Genomic DNA, 23,034 nt, shown 5'->3' with positions numbered 1-23,034 from the left:
GATGGTGCCTAAAGTGTCAGCATATTTGCTATTGCAATAATTGAGCAATGAATTGAATGAGCAAAACTTTATTTCGTTGTTTTTACGATATGCTCTCGCTTGTTGGCTTCATCGCCGTGCTGAAACAGGTTAGTTTAGGGGTTCTTAGTCGTGCTTTGATAAGTGGGCCTTCTAAATTTCAGTGGGAAGTGTCCACCAGGTCTTTTTGGAGGTTTGTTAAAACAGCGACGCTGCTTATTTTTGAACTGGGCATGCAGAGAGGATGTGGTCCGGGCAATCGGAATCGGGCGGTTCATTCGGGTACATCTTGAGCAGCCGTGAAATGGTTTTAAAGGGACCCGTCCGCAACTTTTTTTTAGTTTGGCCTCGTAGAGGAGAGTGGATATTGTTGGTAGAGTACTATGTTTTGACGCTTCCTCTATGGTAGCTTCTGGCCTTCGCCTGCGCTGCAGTTTGGCTTGACAGTTGGGTTCGTAGCCGTCGCCTCGGACGATCATTGCGGCCTGTTTCGAGCTGTCATCTCTTCGTTGTTTCTTGCTGTGTTTCTGGAAGGCCCCTTCGGGATTATGCCACTTCCCCGGTACTAGTCAAGCTACTTAAATTTGATTGTTAATTTCGGGAGAATAAAAACTGATTCGCGTCCTTCGACAAGCCTCATCTCCATCGAGTGGAGCACAGTGTCAGCCCTCGTCTGAAGAAGTCACGGCGCTTCAAGAATGCTTCTTTAGTAATTCTTACAGCAAGGGCTCAGTTGAGAAGTGCTCCTTCCGTGGATTGAATTTACGTACCAACAATGAGCGCCTGGCAACGAACTTTTTGCTCGAGGCTCGCGTTGCTGTGCCATTGAAGCGCATTGAAAACTTAACTCGAGTGCGGCCAATACGATGTCCTGCCATGCAGACTTCCGAACAGGTACACACGTGAGCAGAAGTATACGGACCACGGGGCCGCCGAAAAACTGAATTTCTTCGTAATTAACAAGCATAAACTGCAATTGAAGAGTACACTGAAAAGTTCGCAATGCCAAGTTTGGACTGCAGTCCTCAATTTCAAGTTGCGTTCAAAGGCCGAGAAAAAAATTGGCTTTATCGCGCAACCCCGGTTCCATATCTTTTGCTCACAGGTGTACAGTGATAAAGTGCCATATCTATGCCCTATTTTTTGTCACACAAAAATCAGGAATTATGGTATTCAATGGAGAGACAGGATGTGACGTGGTATCAATGCAACATCAAGTCATGCCAGCAGTCAAGCAATATAAATGCATGGGTATACACATAAAAGAAGGAAAAGTCTACTCAAAGTTCCACCAAGAACGAAAATCTGAAAATGAATGGGAAGCGAAATGCAGCTATAATGAAACAATGGGTACTGTGGGGTTACAATATAAATCAATTAATCAATATTTATAACTAACGAATATACATACACATGGTAACGTACATGCAGAAGAAAGACCCAGGGTCAAACATAGATGGATGACCTTCTACAGAACGCCTTCGAATGATAACAACACTACTAAATCTAGAGCACAGTATTTAGGCCATGTGCAAAACCATACATACATTGTAATATTTGTCATTATAGAAAAATAAGAAAGAGAGAAGAAATTAAAACAGAAACAAGGCACACAGCGGTAAAATGGTATAAAAATTTCATGAAAGAAGAAATGAACGTAGAATAGCTGGATTTAAAATCACAAATATTAGCCTCATTACTAATGCACGATAATTAATAAATAGCTCATTTTAGCATTCTTAGGAGCTCTACTTAATATATTAGAATACCTTTTGTAGCATAGCCACAAAGGATAATTAACTGCTTGTTTTTCAGTTTTGTAATAAAAGACGACGCAGATCCATGTGTATGTGTGCGAATGGTGCCATCGGCGGACTGCCATCGGCGTATGGTGTGATCGGTACTTGCTGGCTCGCTCGCGCGAAGGTTGCTTTCTCCCTTATCAGCCACTCATCGCCCTCGAAAATGGAGATGTTGCACGCCCATGGGGGCGCTTCGCGCAACTCATGGCCTCCCCTTTGCGGGAGGGTTCGGCGGTGCGGACGAATCCGAATTCTCCCGAGCCACCAACAACGTCGTGGCGGGAGGTATATAAGGGGCGACGCGACGGCGGACAGACATGCCACTTGCTCTTCTGGCATCTAGTCGGAAGACAGAACCAGCATGAACGCTCTGGTAAGTTGTGCCTGGTCCCCGCGCTCCCGAGCCGAAGACGACGACGAGACCACGGATACTCGCTCTTCGCCGACGGTGTCATAACCCCGCCGCGAACGTTCAATAGTTGTCCTATCGGTTAGAGAAACTTGGTGCGCTGCTCTGTGACTTCGAAGCTCATCGAGCCTAGCGGCTCGTAAACGTTCGTGGGAAAGAGAACTTCCAAGAGCAAAAGGCGAAGCTCTGATGGGAACTTCAGAGTAGTGCAATTTCGCTATAGCTATAGCTATACAGCTAGTGGTCTAAGATTTCATAGTAAGCAAATATTTCCCCGAGAAGATTGAGCAACATCGTCCTAGGCCAACTGTATCCTACACTGAGGTCTCTAAGATATGAAGCCAAATGTTGTTAGTGCAGTGCTCTATGTGCATGCTGGACACATTACCAGGTGTTATTAGTTATGAAGTTCTCGACTTGTTACCGAACAGTATGCACCGGGTATATTTTTATGCGTAAAGGATAGAGTAAGGATAAGTGGTCAATCCGTCTAAAAGTGATGTCTTCTTAATATGCAAGTTTAATGAAGACTTCTACATGTAGCTGTAATAATTTTTTTACAGCAAAAACGATATTTCTCGCTTTCTAAATCTTGCAAGCATCTAAATCTCGAGTAATAAATCCGCATATTACCACTTACATACTAGCTTGGGTACCAACTATGTCCGAGATTCTTATTCTAATTTTCCACCTTACGAAGTGGCTTAGTTGCCAAATACTCCTGTAAGTGGGTCGACATAAAGCTGTCATTAGTTAATCAACGGAAATGTAAAGCACAACTGGATAATCGTGTGCTAACGATGAGCTCTCACAAGTTGAATGTTCATTAGAGAAAATCTGAGAAACATAGGCGCAAATATCGCACGGTAACTATGTGTCGGTTCTACTAGCAAGAGGTAACTTGCCCAATGCTTAAATTATATGAAATCCGCTTTCCCGGACTCGGTCCTTGCTGCACTCTTCGCAACAAAACATAGCAGGTTCTAAAGAAGAAAGGCGTCAACGTTATATGGTCTGTCTTTGCAGAAGGCTGTCGTGTTCCTCGGCCTCTTGGCCACCTCCTTCGCTGGCCAGGTCGGCTACGGCCTTGGCTATGGCGGCCTCGGCTACGGCTACGGCGGCCTTGCCTACGGCACTGGCGTCGGCCACGTGCTCGGCGGAGGCCTCGCCCTCGGCCACGCCGTCGCTGCTCCGGCTGCTGTGACCACCGCCGTCCACCATGCTCCGGCCGTCTCCTACGCCGCCGCCCCAGTGGCCGTTGCCCGCCCCGCGGTTACCGTCGCTCGCCAGGCGTACACCGTCGCCTCTGCCCCAGCTGTGAGCTACGCCTCATACGCCGCTCCCGCCGTAGCCGCCGTCCACCACGCTCCGGCTGTCTCTTACGCCGCCGCCCCAGTGGCCGTTGCCCGCCCCGCGGTTACCGTCGCTCGCCAGGCCTACACCGTCGCCTCTGCCCCAGCTGTGAGCTACGCCTCATACGCCGCTCCCGCCGTAGCCGCCGTCCACCACGCTCCGGCTGTCTCTTACGCCGCCGCTCCTGTGGCCGTTGCCCGCCCCGCCGTTGCCGTCGCTCGCCAGGCCTACACCGTCGCTTCTGCCCCAGCTGTGAGCTACGCCTCATACGCCGCTCCCGCCGTAGCCGCCGTCCACCACGCTCCGGCTGTCTCGTACGCCGCCGCTCCTGTGGCCGTGGCCCGCCCCGCCGTTACCGTCGCTCGCCAGGCCTACACCGTCGCTTCTGCCCCAGCTGTCAGCTACGCCTCGTACGCCGCTCCCGCCGTAGCCGCCGTCCACCACGCTCCGGCTGTCTCGTACGCCGCCGCTCCCGTGGCCGTTTCCCGCCCCGCCGTTGCCGTCGCCCGCCCGGCTGTTAGCTACGCCGCCTACGCCGCTCCCGCTGTTTCGTACGCCCGCCCCGCTGTCAGCTACGCCTCCTACGCCGCTCCCGCCGTTGCCGTCGCCCGTCCCGCTGTGGCTGCCGTCCAAGCTGCCCCAGCCGTGACCACCGTCCACCACGCTCCGGCCGTGTCCTACGCCGCTGCTCCCGCCGTGGCTGCTGTGCACGCTGCCCCAGCTGTCGGCTACGGCACCGCCCTCGGCTACGGCTCCACCTTCGGCCACGTCCTCGGCGGTGGTCTCGCTCTCGGACACGCTGTCGCTGCCCCAGCTGCCGTCTCCACCACCGTTCACCACGCCACTCCGGCTCTCGCCACGGCCCCAGTTGCCACCTACGGTGTTGGCTACGGCCACGGTCTGGGCTACGGTCTCGGGTACCATGGCCTCGGCTATGGTCTGAGCTCCGGCTACGCTCTTGGTGGCTACAACTACGGCCTCGGCGGCTACAGCTACGCCCTCCACAAGAAGAAGTAAATGCCGAGAGCAAGGAGATATACGTAAGTGGGAGCCTTCCAGCCACTTGCAATTCGCCTTTGACGCCCACGGCCATGGGTGTTGTGATAACGTCATCACTGTCTTATGCTTCCAGGACACCACTAGGAAGGATCGCGTCAGGACCGGCAGGCATGACCTGCACTTCAGACTATTTATGCTGGTTCTCCGTGTTCCGATAATAAAAGGTTGTCAGACTGAAAACAATGTGGGCTCTGTTTTATTTGTGTGTTTTTTTTTTTCGACTACTTCGGCTTACTGTCATGAGACACCCGTTCAAGTGATAGATGCCGCACACCCTGCTAGTTTTCGCATTGTTTTTGCAAATCAAAAACGTCAGGGCGATTCCTCTTTCATGCCAGTGGCAAAAACCGACGAAAGTATCACAGATGCTGACGAACTTGTGATGACATTGGTCTTTCTCATCCGTTCATAACTACAAATAAAGCAACAGGTCATTACCGGGTTCTGGCAGAGGAAACTTCGTAGATGTTTTAAGATTTAGCACTGCCTTCGTACCCCCCCCCCCCCAAGCGCTATTTGTTCATCATCAGCGGGTTCACATGCATATGAACTGGAGAATATTTTCCGGTCGTGGCTGCCTTTAAGCCATGTCTGCACTTGGGCTTAAGATCCTAGATGTCAGAATATCGAGCGTCCCATGGCCAAAAAGATCAATACCATTGGTACACAACAATCAGTAACATGCTTTTCCATGTATTGCATTCACCTACTCCGGAGATAGCCCTTCTGGGCTGCAGTATGTTGAAATAAAATAAATGAAATATTTTCTGAACCTCCCGTCCTTTTCACATGCGGCAACTGTGCCTTTTTCGCAACTCGACTACAAATTGCTGCTGCTGTTGCCTCAAAACCTACCCCAGCTGCGTAGCACACTTCTCCTCCCGCCTCACCGCACTTCCCGTCGACTTTTCATCAGCTGAAATGTACATGCTCTTCATGGAACTACCCCCGCATTTCATAAGTATTTCCTGACCATCCCAATAGAGCACTGGAATGAGCTGTCACAACCAATAGTAATTGAATGCGATGGAAAAAAAATTAAGCATTTGCAAACGATTCGAAATCATATTACGCGTGCGTGCAGAAAATATCTTTCCTTGCTGTGTTTAGAAAAATATGACAGCTTGGAAACTTAAAAAGGTAAATACAGTCTTGTGGGTGGTCCTGCGGTCAAAAATATCAAATTTTGCGGTCTATTGCGGGCCGCACGGTTTGGATCGAATAATCGAGTAGGTCGAATTAACAAACAGCGGCAGAGAAATAAACGATTCAATCTTTTTTAGATATGTAATTTTTTTGGTATTTTGCTCCTAAAGCGACCACTCTACCAGCGTAAGGAAAAGAGCGCCGACATGTTAAAACACCTTCTCCACAATGGAGAGACGAAACAAGCGCGAACGAGTGGCTTCACGGGCGGAAGGAGTGTTGGCTGCCAAAAAATGAATATAAATTTGAATAAGGAAGCTTCACGCCTAGGAAAGAAATACCACTGTCTGCTGAAACTCTTGTATTCACAAACTTTTAGTAACCACTGCTCCCATGAACTGGTGGGGTCAAATTAACCGAAGAACCATGCGTTCGAGCTCCAACAAAATACAGTTTTCCTTTAGTAACGTTGTATACGTTTAAGCCGGGCGTTCCAGTGCGTTCGAATTAAGCGAGAAGTTGAAATAACCAGGGTATGAAAAACGGGAGTCGACTGTATTGTAAGTAACGTCACCAGAACGTCCGAATAAGCCACAAGCACAAAGAATATCTATGTACTATAATCATGATTTTTCATTGAAGCGAAAGGATCGCTGAGTAAGAGTTCCCTATAGTATTTTTTTCTGGAAAATCTATGGTCTTTGATGCTTTCTCCTGTATTTCATAACACATCTCGACTTAAGGTATCCATTATTCCAAACGATGACGACGATGGTGAGAATGACGAGGACAGTAGTGATGATGATGATGTGAGCCTCCGCTTTAAAACGGGTTGGTGGCCCATGCTACCTGACTCTTTGTTCAAGGCTTCTGGTGTATCCAAATATTTATAGGACGCCATCGCCACATTAAGTGACATTTAGTGACAACGCTTGGCATATTGATTACCTTTCTCCATCACACTGCCCTTAATGTAAACGCCGAAAGCTCCTGGTTCAGATTTTCAGCTAAGCAGCGGCGGAAGGTCGTTATCGCGGATTAAAAGCTTCAAGAAAAGCTTATTATCCCTAGCCGAGGGAGATTATGTTAAATAAAATGTATAGAATAAAAGTATTGCACCGTGAAGAGCAAAACTTGCCGCTAAACAATGGTTGTTTGAGAAGTTACCAAATTAACTTCGGCACTTACATGTCAAAACATGCTACCGTCAGGCTAAACTCGCCAGTAGCTTTTGGCAACGAACGCAGTCCAGTCATTAGCGATGCCGTCGACACCGGGGACCTCTATTCCCTTATACGTGGCTTCCGATTTTGCGGACAAAATGGAAATGCACGATCGTTCGTTAAGTGGGTGTTTAAATTCAATTCCTCGTCCTTGCTCTAGTATAACATGGATTGAAAGGAAGGTGGTCTGAACTTCTTCAGGTTATCTATAACGACAATCGCCCTCACGTGCGGTGACCGTCAGAGTTATTCGGTTTCCGTAATCTTGAAACTCATCTGCTTACCAAATAATCTCCATCGGACATTTCTTATCATCTGAGCATTGTACGTTTGTTCCCGTCGTTCGCCCCTCAATCACCCCCGACATCCCATTCATTTATTCCACCAGACTAATGAATGCGACCCGCATGTAAAGGAAGTCGTTGACAGCGGTTGTCATCGCTTGCAGCAAGGCTGATCAGTTTGCTTGAGCCTTCATTATTAGTGGGCCGCATAATTTGGCTCAAGAACAGTATGCTCTTTAGTTTGCTCATGTGCTGTATACAGCGCGCCTGCTATCATGTTTTCCGGTTATATGTTAATTGTTATCTTGAGTAATCATTATGACAAAAGTTTGTACATTAAGGCAAGAAGAGGCAACACGTGTATAAGGTGTGAGCAAGGGTATTAGGTTAGAAAACTATATCAGTAGCGGCTTCAACTTTGTGCCATTGCGCTTATTAAATATTGATTGTGGCAGCTCGTTCTAGTACTCTAGTGGGATGGCCAGGAAATATTTATGAAATGCGGTGGTAGTTCCATGAAGACGCTGTACGCTTCAGCTTTTGAAACGTCGATGGAAAGTGGGGTGAGGAGGGAGAAGTGTGCCACGCAGCTGGGGTAAGTCTTGAGGCACTAACAACAACAATTAGTAGTAGAGTTGTGAAAAAGACACAGTTGGGGGGGGGGGGAGGGGCTAATATTGGTGGTTTTAAATCTAGCTAGATTACGCTCATTTCTTCTTTCATTCAATTTTTTATTGCATTTTCCCGCTTTATGACCTTTATTTCTTTTCATTTTGTTATTTTTAGAAAATGATAAATGTTGCGATGCATCTAAAGTTTGCCACATGACCTAATATTGCGATGTGTTTTTAGTGTTATCATTGGAGGGCGTTCTATAGAAAGTCCTCCATCGGTTTTTGACCCTGGGACCTTCTTCTTCGTGTACGTTTACCATGTGTATGTATATTTGAAGTAATAAACCAGCATCTTTTGATTGATTGATTGATTGATTGATTGATTGACTCTAACCCCAAAATCTCCGTATTTCATTATAGCTGCATTCCACTTCCGTTTCATCTTCGGATTTTCTTTCCTGGTGGAAGTTTGAGTAGGCTTTTTCTTTGTTTATGTATATACCCATGCATTTATACTCCTTGACTGCGGGCATGACTTGATGTTGCATTGATACCACGTCATATCTTGTCTGTCTATAGAAGATTAAAATTCCTGCTTTGTCTGTGCTAAAATATAGGGACTAGAAATGGCGCTTCATTGTTGTACCTGTTGGGAAGTCTGTATGGCAGAAGATCGCAGTGCCCGCCCTCGAGTGAAGTCTTCAAGGCGCTTCAATGGCACTGCACCGCGAGTCTTGAGCGAAAAATTCGTAGCCAGGCGCTCCCTGTTGCTACACAATTGCTCTCCACGGCAGGAGCACTTCTCAACTGAGCCCTTGCTGTAAGAATTGCCAAAGAAGCATTCCTGAAGCGCCATGACTTCTTCAGACGAGGGCTGACACAATGCTCCTCTCGATGAGGATGAGGCTTGTCTAAGGACGGGAATCAGTTTTTATTCTCCCGAAATTAACAAAATCACTTAAGTAGCTTGACTAGTACCGGGGCAGTGACATAATCCTGCAGGGGCCTTCCAGAAACACATCAAGAATAAACGCAGGGATGACAGCTCGAAACAGGCCGCAGTGATGGTCCAAGGGGACGCCTACGAACCCAACTTTCAAGCCAAACTGAAGCGCAGGCGAAGCCCAAAAGCTACCAACGGGTCCCTTTAAAACCGTTTCATGACTGCTCAAGATGTGCACGAATGAACAGCCCGATTCCAATCGGCCGGACCACATCCTCTGGACATGCCCAGTTCAAAAATAAGCAGTGTCGCAGTTCTAAGAAACCTCCAAAAAGACCTGGTGGACATTGCCCACTGGATCATAGAAGACCCACTCATCAGAACTCGTAACTCGTAAACTAACTAAGAACTAAAAACTCGTAAACTAACCTTTTTCAGCACTGTTACCAAGCCAACAAACGAGAGCACATTGTAAAAACAACCCAATTAAGGTTTGCTCATTCAATTTATTGCTCTATTATTTCAATAACAGTTATGCGGTCACTGTCTTATTCGAAGTGGGATTCGAAGACGAGCTTGAAACCGGCAAAACACCGCTCTTCTCATCATCTGCATCAGCCTATTTATGTCCACTGCAGGACGAAGGCCTCTCCCTGTGATCTCCTATTACCCCTGTATTGGGCTAGCTGATTCCAACTTGCGCATGCAAATTTCTTTACTTCACCCCACCTAGTGTTCTGCCGTCCTCGACTGCGCTTCCATCCTCTTGGTATCCATTCTGTAACTCTAATGGTCCACCGGTCCTACGCAATACATGGCCTGCCCAGCTCCATTTCTTCCGCTTAATGTCAACTAGAATATCGGCTATCCCCGTTTGTTCTCTGATCCACACCACTCTTCCTGTCTGTTAACGTTAATTAGGCCTAACATTTCTTGTTCCATCGCTTTGTGCGGTCATTAAGTTGTTCTCGAGCTTCTGTGTTCACCTCCAAGTTTCTGTCCCATATGTCAGCACCAGTAGAATGCAATGATTGTACACTTTTCTTTTCAACGACACTGGTAAGCTTCGTGTCAGGATTTGGCAATGCCTGCCGTATACCTTCCATCCCAATTTTATTCTTCTGTAAATTTCTCTCTCATGATCAGGGTCCCCTGTGACCTGATCGCTGGCCTGTGACCTGATCGCTGTGACCTGAATCTGTGACGCTGGCTCTTCGCATACTGTGATGAATGGACCGACGACACACTGCCATCTACACACAAAATAGGAAACTCGCACTTTGTCTCGCACCTCGAGAACCAAACCACGTACTGGAGTCACATATCATTGGGTCCTACGAACGAGTCGATCTACGCTGGCATGCAAGAGTAAGGTGGAAAGATAAATATGCAAAGTAGGATTTAAGCAGAACATCTAACAATCGAAATCCTTGCGACGACAACATGAGCAAGCACTTAATTGCCTCGCACGGTCGGTTTAAATCACATGGGAAATGTATCGCTATCCGCATTTCGTTCCCAGGGAAATGCGGTCTCAAGATCGGCATCACAGCAACATGTCAAATTTTATTATTTTCATATAGAGTACATGTCGTTGACACTACGTAGTTGCCCTTGATTTCGTACACCCACGCGAGGAGACGATCGAATTCTAAGCACGGAGGGAAGACGCAAGACGGGAAATGTATTTACAATAGTACACGATTGACAAGGATTGACACAACCGGCCAGTCATTGAAGCGTCGTCTTCTTCCGCCATAAGCTCGTGCTCCACTTTCTCGATGTTGCGCAGAGCAGTGTAACGTATTTCCGCCCGGCGTGGAAGCGCCGTCCCGGTGCTTCCTAGGGACAAGAGGACTGGTAGCGTTTCAGGTGGCTGACATGAACGACGTCATGAGAAGTCTGGAGGGAGCGAGTAGTAGGTGTGACCGGGGAGATCTCGTAGGTCACGTCGGTCACCTGGCGTAGAACTCGGTATGGACCGGAGTAGCAAGACGTTAGTTTTTCAGAGAGGCCGACGCGGCGGGTCGGAGACCATAGAAGGACAATATCTCCGGGAGCATAGTCAGCGTCACGGTGACGACTGTCAGAAATGATATTTATGTTTGTTCTGAGAAGCACAAAGGCGACGGTGAGCAACTTGGCGTGCTTCTTCGGCTCGGGCAATGATGTCGTGGGCATACTAAGACACGGATTCTTGAGGGGTAGGCAGTATTGTGTGAAAAGGCAATACGGGATTGCGGGCGTACAACAGATAAAATGGCGAGTAATCGGCAGTGATGTGGCGCGAGGAATTGTACGCGAACGTGACAAAAGGGGGAGCAGTATCCCAGTCACGATGGTCATCAGACACATATATAGAGAGCATGTCTGTTATTGTTCAATTAGGCCGCTAAGTAAGACCGTTCCTCTGCGGATGATATGCAGAAGTAAGTTTGTGTTTGGTAGAACAGGCACGGAGCAAGTTGTCCACAACTGTAGAGAGGAAGTGGCGACCCCGTTCTGTAAGAAGTTTATGAGGAGCGCCGTGGTGAAGAATGATGTTGTGCAACAGGAAGTCGGCTACGTCTGTTGCACAGGAGGTTGGAAGGGCTCTGGTGATCGCAAATCGAGTTGTATAATCGGTTGCGACGGCAATCCACTTGTTGCCGGAGGTAGATGTGGGGAAAGGTACGAGGAGGTCTGCACCAACGCGAGAGAAGGGTTCGACGGGAACTTCAAGAGGTTGGAGTCGACCAGCAGGGAGCACAGACGGCTTCTTCCGGCGCTGACAAGTTCGTACATGTGGAGCCACTCATCGACGTCAAGATTGTCGGTCCCGGAAAACGTGCCTGGGTCGTGGGGCTGGGACAAGATGACTGTCGGCGTTGGGGTAGCGGTTGCGCCTGTCGGCATGGCGGCTGTCCCAGCACCGGCTCCAGCGGTCGTCGTGTTGTTTGTGGACAGGCTACGTCCGCTGCGGAACTCCGTCTTGCACAGCAGTACCCAGCACTACCACCTAATGTTTCACGGAGGAAAGAAGCAAGACGGGAAATGTACTTACAATATGTACACAATTGACAGGGATTGACACAACCGGCCAGTCACTGAAGCGTCGTCTTCTTCAGCCCCAAGCTCGTGCTCCTCTTCCTCGATGTTGTGCAGAGCAGTGTAACAATACTTAATGTCTACCAATACGACATGACGTCTCTATTTCTCAGGCAAAAGATCAGCCTTGAGACTAGAGTGGCTTGGTATTGGTCTGCTGAAAGGGCATCACTATATATATATATATATATATATATATATATATATATAACTTAAGGCCACGCAAGAATGAGCGAGAAACAGCTGCACCTCTTACACGACTACTGTGAACTTAAACAGCTTGGTATTTGGTCATTTGGTAGATGACATTTGTCCCGTGTTTTTCTCTGTTTCTGTTCTGAATACTTACGGTGACCAAGCTGCGCAATTCCCTTTATTTCAAAAAGAACAAAGCTCTTCAAAAACTGCCTTTAATACAAGAATAGTATATCCTTCGTTCACGAGCACGCAGTGATGACTCTGAACACTCTTCTGAATTAGAAGGCCCACGGTATAGAAAAAAGATAAACCTGCTTAAGTTCGAGTTGATATGGCAATATTAGAGCGCTGTATGGATGGCATCAAAAGGTGAAAAGTTCGACGAAGGTCAACCAGAAGAGGCGATCCGGCTTGGCACTGTACGGTGGAACGAGAAAATGCTCTTCGACTTACGCGTATGTTAATCTGACGCCGCCGCGACTCCAGGAAGAGTGCTTGAATCTAGGCACCGGCAGCCCTCTTTGTTCTGTTCCGGTCATTGTTAATCCTAATTAATTTCTCCTTCCAGCAACGTTCACACACAGGGAGCGAACTCTATTCCGTGCGCAGCCTGACCAAAGCATTGGTGGCTGTCCACTCATTGCCCCAGCGACCCTGAAGTCTCGGGGTGCGGCGGGGTCACGACCTCTCATACATATTGCTGCACGCGCGAAGAGGAACTAAATAGGAGAGATGTATTAGCATATTATCACTGGTACGTTGGTTTGCTTTTGACTCTGGCTGTTTTTCACCGCGGATTGCTACTGTTATCGATTTAGCCGAGCAAGCGGGAAATTTTTGCAACATATATTGCATATTTGTAGGCCTTAAAATTGATAAATACCAGTTTGACTTTGCGAAATTGTGCCTACTATGACCTAGGCTTAGTGAACTCTCTCAAACACGACCTTTCCTTCTCGGGTGGAGAGACGTGATGCCGATCTACGCCTACCTGAGCGCCACGCGCGAGGCTAAATTTAGCTCCGATTGAGTCATACGTCAAGTGACAACAGCGCCATCTGCGTACACGACACATGGATGATCGTGTAATGACTTCTTTCTACTACGCAACAACGGAAAAAGATAAATTCTGAGGTTTCACGTGCCAGAAACACATGGTTATGAGGCACACTGTAGTGGGGGACTCGGGAATGAATTTTGACCATTTTGGTGTTCTTTAACGTGCACCGAATGCACAGTACACAGGCATTTTTGAATTTCGCCCCTATCGAAATGCGGCCGTAGCGGCCGAGATTTGATCCTGCACACAATGATACCAATATATCGTGCGTGTGTAGATACAAGCGATAATGCTATGTAACGTGTTATTGCTACATCAGTTTCAACAAGCGAGCCCATTTGACTGTTCTCAAGGTGTTTCATTTCAAAAGAGAGAGAAAGAGAAAACTCACAGTTTTGCCTAAAAAGCGAAGCATATTGACAGCGATAGCAGAGTATTAGACTATTACAGGAAGCAATTCTCGTAGTTTTATCGCGCTATCAATTGCAGCAAACATTCACTAACTAAACACGCCCGGTGTTATTCGTCGCGAGACATGCGAACACTACACTCGACTGCCGCGAGCACTTGCGACCACCACGCTGCCGTGGTGAGGAGCGGCGTGCTTGTCCCAAAGCGAGCGTTCCGCGTTGCCGCTCCCTTCTCCATTTTAACTGTGCCGCGCTTGCAAAACCGAGCATGTCACGTGACACACCCCTCAGTGCGCCATTTTGGGGGTGCGAAAATACAGTTACCATCCAGCCTCCTGCGTTTTCGGCTCGCCTTAATTGGGTCCCTGGCGCCAGCCGCAGATAACGTGCCCTCAAAACAGCAGCGCATGGCCCTCGCATGCGCTTTTGTCCGCCAGCTCTTTTTGGAGGTTTGTTAAAACAGCGACACTGGTTATTTTGGAAGTGGGCATGCCCAGCGGATGGGGTCCGGCCCAATTGGAATCTGCCGGTTCATTCGGGCACATCTTCAGCAGTCATGGAATGGTTTTAAAGGAAACCGACTGTAATTTTTTTTTAGTTTGACCTCGGAGAGGAGGGTGGATCTTGGTGGTAGAGTATTACGTTTCGGCTCTTTCTTTATGGTAGCTCTTGGCTTTCGCCTGCGCTGCAGTTTGGCTTGACAGTTGGGTTCGTAGTCATCGCCTTGAACGATCATTCCGGCCTGTTTCGAGCTGTCATCTCTGCGTTGTTTCTTGCTTTGTTTTGAAAGGCCCCTGCTAGATTGCCACTGCCCCGGTACTAATCAAACTACTTGAGTTCTTTTGGTAGTTTCGAGAAAATAAAATTTGATTCCCTCTATTTTCTTTCATTAAAAACGTTTAAGGAGAAGCCGATGCTTATATGTGGCGCCGGCTACTCTTCTGTTACATGATAGTTGCCATCGGAAAGTTGCCTACAAACACAAACTGGGACTAATAAACACATGGACGAACATTCACGTATTAAATCTTAGTACTGAAATATAAATAAATGTTCGGACACAGAAGAGTTCACATAGCATAGATACAAAACCGAAGTGTTCACACGCAGCACATGAGTTCACACAGCATAAATTATTATTATTAATATTATTATTATTATTATTATTATTATTATTATTATTATTATTATTATTATTATTATTATTATTTTGTCTTTCTGTCTCATCAACATCTTTTTATTTACCGTTTGTATCATGTTCATGGCACGGTCCTACAAGCCAATTGAGGCTTAGACCGGCCTATTTGTGTTGCTCTGTATTTTTTGGTGAATAAACATTATTATTATTATTATTATTATTATTATTATTATTATTATTATTATTATTATTATTATTATTATTATTATTATTATTATATGAGGTGTGTACACATATACACACAAAAGGACACGAAGGAAATAAAGAGGGCGGAAGCTGACAACAGCCACCCTGAGGGGCACAACGCCTGCCTAATCTTTCAGGACGGAATAGAGGAAATGAAAATAGGGGGAAGAAAACACTAAATAAAGAAATGACAGAGACACAGAAAGAGCAAAATAAAACACAATTAGTGTATATAAACGGGAGGCCAAGTCAGTTTCCTTCAGAAATGTTAGCAGGGCTCGATGGGCCTGGTCACGTCGAGCAGCGCACCCCCTTGGAAACAGGCAACCGTCAAGGGTCGCACATTGCAGTCCAATAAGTCTATATTCCTTAATTAGCAGTGCGCGCTGTGCAACGAATGTGGCACACACTAAAACGAGATGTTCAAGTGTCTCACAGGAGCCGCAACCCGTACACGACGGGCTGTCCACACGTCCTTGTCGGTATCCGTCCTTGTCGCGCACCAACAGAGATCCAACCCTTAACTTTTATAAACAGGGCTCTAGCACGACGGGGAAAGCCTTGACCACGGACACAGGGAGGGAACGATCCGTTTGCAACACGTTGGTCTGGGTGCTGCTTTAGGAGGTGTCGGCGTATGCGAAGACGAGCGTTTTAAAACATACAGGAAATGTCAGGGCAGTCACATTCGTGGTGCGCACAACTTGAAGCGAGGCGATCAGCCTCTTCATTTTCAGCGATACCCACATGCGAGGGTATCCACTGGGCAATGAGGGACATTCCACGGGAAGTAATTTTGCCAGCAGATTCTAGGATACTGCATAAAATTGGGCTATCGGCATCTTGTCTCAGTCTGCTGAGGGCAGCACGGGAGTTTGTAAGAATGACGACCTTCAATGCGTTTAATTCTTCGTTTACGTACTTCAGAGCAACATGAGTGCTTGGTCGTGTAATGAGTGCTTGGCCGTCTGATGCTCGGTACAAACGCTCAATACGGTGTAGCGCTCTCTGGTCTGCTTGCAAGCTCAGAGGCAACTGGTGCGCTTCTGTGAGCAGTGGGACAGATTTCGCCTCACGAGGTAAGCCAAGCATGACTCGGAGGGCAACACGATGGCCCCGTTTCATTTGAGACATCACATTTGGCGGCATGTTCAAGACTGGCAAGGCATACATCAGGCCAGAGAGAACAGATTATAGATGTACCTGAAGTACTGTCGTCTGGTCGCAGCCAGCGCCCCTAGCAGTCAAGCTGGCCACATACTTGAGCAGCGACCGGGATTTGCACAGTACAGAGGTAATGGCAGGGCGCCAAGCCGTCGTCTATGCCCCGCCGTCGTCTTACGGTAGCTTGTTGAAGACACTCGCTCACCAGTTTGAACAACTTGTCGTGTGATAGGGCCTTTGAAATCAGCTGACGGAACTTGTTCCAGTTTGTCACTCTGTCGGCGGAAATCTGGCAGCTAGAAGTATGTTCTGGAATCAACTAAATTTGTAGGTGATCTGGCCCTAAGGGTCAGATTCACATGACCAAGCCAGACACACATTTCTTGTTGATACCGCGAGGTCGATGGGGGATTGTTCCTTCCCTCTGCCGACAAATGTATGTGAGCTGTCATTGAATGTTTGCAGATCATGTCTAACAATAAGCTGGTTGATCTCCACCCCACGCTGGCCTTGTGGACGTCAACTTCAGCGAGGATGGTGAGCATTAAAGTCTCGGCACGGAACAAACGGTGGGCCACACTGAAAGACTAAGCACTCCAATAAGGAGGTGTCTGAAGATCGTGTCGGTCGATAATATATGCGTGTCACAGTCGTCGTCGTATCTGTGAGACTCACAGTAACGGTTGTACATTCAAAATGGGCATCGCAGATATCGCTTGTGTCAATAACTCCGAAATGTAGTTTAGCGCGGACGTATAGCGATGCTTTTGAAGTATTTCGCGGATGCGTGGCGTCCGTGCACTGGAAGGACCCGTGTATGCCGGCGCTGTGCATCGAGCGTTAGTGTGGATGCCTACGAAACCTGGAAGTCTGAATTCTTCTTTTCTTACATTCGTTTCTTGAAGCGCCATAACATCTAGCGGGGTGTTCATTGCGAGGAGCCGAAGTACTAGATTGCATGCCATGGTCGTAACGACCTGGCATTCCATTGAAGCACAAAGAGATGGGGGCTTCCCACGAGCGTTCATGTTGTTTTTAGTGAAGGCCGTCGAGAACTAGAACAAGAGCCTCCAGAAGTTGGTCTGCGGCTAATGCTGCTGGTGTATGACGACCGGCAATCAGAGATCTAATGACGTTGACAAGCATCTTAAGCCGGTTGATAAGTAGATCGTCATCGTTGACTGAGACCGCTGTAGGCACCCTATTAAGACAGTTTTCTACTGTAGACGACGCCTTGGATGGAGCTGGTTCCGGTGCTTTCGGAGGTGTGATCTTGGTAGATACTGGTTCGGACGCTTGCGATGAAAGCGCCAGCCACGATGTCGCAGAGAGACACAAATTCCTCCTCCCTCCTTCATGCCGATTCGCGGTGTCCCTCCTGTTCTTCGAACGTGCGGGTACGTCTTCAGTTTTGACATTTGCAGCCGCTGGACTGGCACTGCGGCTACACAGCTTCTCTCCTGATGCCTTCTTAGCCTTCTCTTTCAGAACCTTTAGTTGATTCTTAAGTTTGGGACATTCTTTGTCGGTTGCCAAATGTTCACCATTACAGTTAGGGCACCAAGATGTCAGAATGTCGCAAGAATTTACGTTGTGATGTTCACCACATCAGGCACAGACCTCTGCACAGTGAGAAACCCTGCACATGAGCAAGCTTTAAACATTGTGGGCACATTAAGGGTCTTGATACGAAAGGCCGAACTGGGTATCGCACTAGTCCAGCCTTTATATGACTAGGCAGCTTTGCACAGTCAAAAAGAATCTTCAGGCACTTTGACGAGCCGAGATTCAAGCGCTGATGATTTTGCATGGTGGCGTACAAACAATCATATTTTTCAAGATGTCACGAAGTTCTAGATCATCATCAGATATGACGCCAGCTGTTACATCCGCGCCCTTTGTTATGCAAGCCCGCGTGTTGACACCACAGAGTTGCGACATATCAAGTAGAGTTTGCACTGTCTTCTCATCTGTTGTGTACACGGCAATGATATTTTTCTTGGGTTCACTCGCACCTCTCGAATGAGACCCGGGGCCAGTTTAAAAAAATTATGCAGTGATTTTGCATGGTGGCGTGCAAACAATCATATTTTTCAAGAAGTCACGAAGTTTAGATCATCATCAGATATGACGCCAGCTGTTACATCCGCGCCATTTGTTATGCAAGCCCGCGTGTTGACAGCACAGAGTTGCGACATATCAAGTAGAGTTTGCACTGTCTTCTCATCTGTTGTGTACACGGCAATGATATTTTTTCTTGGGTTCACTCGCACCTCTTGAATGAGACCCGCGGCCAGTTTAAAAAAAATTATGCAGTGATTTTGCATGGTGGCGTGCAAACAATCATATTTTTCAAGATGTCACGAAGTTCTAGATCATCATCAGATATGACGCCAGCTGTTACATCCGCGCCCTTTGTTATGCAAGCCCGCGTGTTGACACCACAGAGTTGCGACATATCAAGTAGAGTTTGCACTGTCTTCTCATCTGTTGTGTACACGGCAATGATATTTTTTCTTGGGTTCACTCGCACCTCTTGAATGAGACCCGGGCCAGTTTAAAAAAATTATGCAGTGATTTTGCATGGTGGCGTGCAAACAATCATATTTTTCAAGATGTCACGAAGTTCTAGATCATCATCAGATATGACGCCAGCTGTTACATCCGCGCCCTTTGTTATGCAAGCCCGCGTGTTGACACCACAGAGTTGCGACATATCAAGTAGAGTTTGCACTGTCTTCTCATCTGTTGTGTACACGGCAATGATATTTTTTCTTGGGTTCACTCGCACCTCTTGAATGAGACCCGCGGCCAGTTTAAAAAAATTATGCAGTGATTTTGCATGGTGGCGTGCAAACAATCATATTTTTCAAGATGTCACGAAGTTCTAGATCATCATCAGATATGACGCCAGCTGTTACATCCGCGCCCTTTGTTATGCAAGCCCGCGTGTTGACACCACAGAGTTGCGACATATCAAGTAGAGTTTGCACTGTCTTCTCATCTGTTGTGTACACGGCAATGATATTTTTTCTTGGGTTCACTCGCACCTCTTGAATGAGACCCGGGGCCAGTTTAAAAAAATTATGCAGTGATTTTGCATGGTGGCGTGCAAACAATCATATTTTTCAAGATGTCACGAAGTTCTAGATCATCATCAGATATGACGCCAGCTGTTACATCCGCGCCCTTTGTTATGCAAGCCCGCGTGTTGACACCACAGAGTTGCGACATATCAAGTAGAGTTTGCACTGTCTTCTCATCTGTTGTGTACACGGCAATGATATTTTTTCTTGGGTTCACTCGCACCTCTTGAATGAGACCCGGGGCCAGTTTAAAAAAATTATGCAGTGATTTTGCATGGTGGCGTGCAAACAATCATATTTTTCAAGAATTCACGAAGTTCTAGATCATCATCAGATATGACGCCAGCTGTTACATCCGCGCCCTTTGTTATGCAAGCCCGCGTGTTGACACCACAGAGTTGCGACATATCAAGTAGAGTTTGCACTGTCTTCTCATCTGTTGTGTACACGGCAATGATATTTTTTCTTGGGTTCACTCGCACCTCTTGAATGAGACCCGGGGCCAGTTTAAAAAAATTATGCAGTGATTTTGCATGGTGGCGTGCAAACAATCATATTTTTCAAGATGTCACGAAGTTCTAGATCATCATCAGATATGACGCCAGCTGTTACATCCGCGCCCTTTGTTATGCAAGCCCGCGTGTTGACACCACAGAGTTGCGACATATCAAGTAGAGTTTGCACTGTCTTCTCATCTGTTGTGTACACGGCAATGATATTTTTTCTTGGGTTCACTCGCACCTCTTGAATGAGACCCGGGGCCAGTTTAAAAAAATTATGCAGTGATTTTGCATGGTGGCGTGCAAACAATCATATTTTTCAAGATGTCACGAAGTTCTAGATCATCATCAGATATGACGCCAGCTGTTACATCCGCGCCCTTTGTTATGCAAGCCCGCGTGTTGACACCACAGAGTTGCGACATATCAAGTAGAGTTTGCACTGTCTTCTCATCTGTTGTGTACACGGCAATGATATTTTTCTTGGGTTCACTCGCACCTCTTGAATGAGACCCGCGGCCAGTTTAAAAAAATTATGCAGTGATTTTGCATGGTGGCGTGCAAACAATCATATTTTTCAAGATGTCACGAAGTTCTAGATCATCATCAGATATGACGCCAGCTGTTACATCCGCGCCCTTTTTATGCAAGCCCGCGTGTTGACACCACAGAGTTGCGACATATCAAGTAGAGTTTGCACTGTCTTCTCATCTGTTGTGTACACGGCAATGATATTTTTTCTTGGGTTCACTCGCACCTCTTGAATGAGACCCGGGGCCAGTTTAAAAAAATTATGCAGTGATTTTGCATGGTGGCGTGCAAACAATCATATTTTTCAAGAATTCACGAAGTTCTAGATCATCATCAGATATGACGCCAGCTGTTACATCCGCGCCCTTTGTTATGCAAGCCCGCGTGTTGACACCACAGAGTTGCGACATATCAAGTAGAGTTTGCACTGTCTTCTCATCTGTTGTGTACACGGCAATGATATTTTTTCTTGGGTTCACTCGCACCTCTTGAATGAGACCCGGGCCAGTTTAAAAAAATTATGCAGTGATTTTGCATGGTGGCGTGCAAACAATCATATTTTTCAAGATGTCACGAAGTTCTAGATCATCATCAGATATGACGCCAGCTGTTACATCCGCGCCCTTTGTTATGCAAGCCCGCGTGTTGACACCACAGAGTTGCGACATATCAAGTAGAGTTTGCACTGTCTTCTCATCTGTTGTGTACACGGCAATGATATTTTTTCTTGGGTTCACTCGCACCTCTTGAATGAGACCCGGGGCCAGTTTAAAAAAATTATGCAGTGATTTTGCATGGTGGCGTGCAAACAATCATATTTTTCAAGAATTCACGAAGTTCTAGATCATCATCAGATATGACGCCAGCTGTTACATCCGCGCCCTTTGTTATGCAAGCCCGCGTGTTGACACCACAGAGTTGCGACATATCAAGTAGAGTTTGCACTGTCTTCTCATCTGTTGTGTACACGGCAATGATATTTTTTCTTGGGTTCACTCGCACCTCTTGAATGAGACCCGGGGCCAGTTTAAAAAAATTATGCAGTGATTTTGCATGGTGGCGTGCAAACAATCATATTTTTCAAGAATTCACGAAGTTCTAGATCATCATCAGATATGACGCCAGCTGTTACATCCGCGCCCTTTGTTATGCAAGCCCGCGTGTTGACACCACAGAGTTGCGACATATCAAGTAGAGTTTGCACTGTCTTCTCATCTGTTGTGTACACGGCAATGATATTTTTTCTTGGGTTCACTCGCACCTCTTGAATGAGACCCGGGGCCAGTTTAAAAAAATTATGCAGTGATTTTGCATGGTGGCGTGCAAACAATCATATTTTTCAAGATGTCACGAAGTTCTAGATCATCATCAGATATGACGCCAACTGTTACATCCGCGCCCTTTGTTATGCAAGCCCGCGTGTGGACACCACAGAGTTGCGACATATCAAGTAGAGTTTGCACTGTCTTCTCATCTGTTGTGAACACGGCAATGATATTTTTTCTTGGGTTCACTCGCACCTCTTGAATGAGACCCGGGGCCAGTTTAAAAAAATTATGCAGTGATTTTGCATGGTGGCGTGCAAACAATCATATTTTTCAAGAATTCACGAAGTTCTAGATCATCATCAGATATGACGCCAGCTGTTACATCCGCGCCCTTTGTTATGCAAGCCCGCGTGTTGACACCACAGAGTTGCGACATATCAAGTAGAGTTTGCACTGTCTTCTCATCTGTTGTGTACACGGCAATGATATTTTTTCTTGGGTTCACTCGCACCTCTTGAATGAGACCCGCGGCCAGTTTTAAAAAAATTATGCAGTGATTTTGCATGGTGGCGTGCAAACAATCATATTTTTCAAGAAGTCACGAAGTTTAGATCATCATCAGATATGACGCCAGCTGTTACATCCGCGCCATTTGTTATGCAAGCCCGCGTGTTGACAGCACAGAGTTGCGACATATCAAGTAGAGTTTGCACTGTCTTCTCATCTGTTGTGTACACGGCAATGATATTTTTTCTTGGGTTCACTCGCACCTCTTGAATGAGACCCGCGGCCAGTTTAAAAAAATTATGCAGTGATTTTGCATGGTGGCGTGCAAACAATCATATTTTTCAAGAATTCACGAAGTTCTAGATCATCATCAGATATGACGCCAGCTGTTACATCCGCGCCCTTTTTATGCAAGCCCGCGTGTTGACACCACAGAGTTTCGACATATCAAGTAGAGTTTGCACTGTCTTCTCATCTGTTGTGTACACGGCAATGATATTTTTTCTTGGGTTCACTCGCACCTCTTGAATGAGACCCGGGGCCAGTTTAAAAAAATTATGCAGTGATTTTGCATGGTGGCGTGCAAACAATCATATTTTTCAAGATGTCACGAAGTTCTAGATCATCATCAGATATGACGCCAGCTGTTACATCCGCGCCCTTTGTTATGCAAGCCCGCGTGTTGACACCACAGAGTTGCGACATATCAAGTAGAGTTTGCACTGTCTTCTCATCTGTTGTGTACACGGCAATGATATTTTTTCTTGGGTTCACTCGCACCTCTTGAATGAGACCCGGGGCCAGTTTAAAAAAATTATGCAGTGATTTTGCATGGTGGCGTGCAAACAATCATATTTTTCAAGATGTCACGAAGTTCTAGATCATCATCAGATATGACGCCAACTGTTACATCCGCGCCCTTTGTTATGCAAGCCCGCGTGTTGACACCACAGAGTTGCGACATATCAAGTAGAGTTTGCACTGTCTT

The 23,034-nt window shown here is 46.8% G+C and overlaps 1 protein-coding gene across 1 annotated transcript in view; it reads left to right on the top strand.

The window, feature by feature from the left end:
* The first annotated feature begins 2,142 nt into the window (after positions 1-2,142).
* The window catches only part of LOC119454097 (fibroin heavy chain-like), a 29,054-nt gene continuing 8,162 nt past the window's right edge, over positions 2,143-23,034 (top strand). Inside the window, 2 exon segments of the mRNA XM_049667913.1 lie at positions 2,143-2,193; positions 3,256-4,596. Coding sequence (XP_049523870.1) covers positions 2,182-2,193; positions 3,256-4,596 — 1,353 coding nt within the window. The 5' untranslated portion in view covers positions 2,143-2,181.

The sequence above is a fragment of the Dermacentor silvarum genome, chromosome 5 (assembly GCF_013339745.2).
Source record: "Dermacentor silvarum isolate Dsil-2018 chromosome 5, BIME_Dsil_1.4, whole genome shotgun sequence".
NCBI lineage: Eukaryota > Metazoa > Arthropoda > Arachnida > Ixodida > Ixodidae > Dermacentor > Dermacentor silvarum.
Note: the sequence above shows the minus strand (reverse complement) of the source record. Positions and strands in the feature narration are given on the sequence as shown.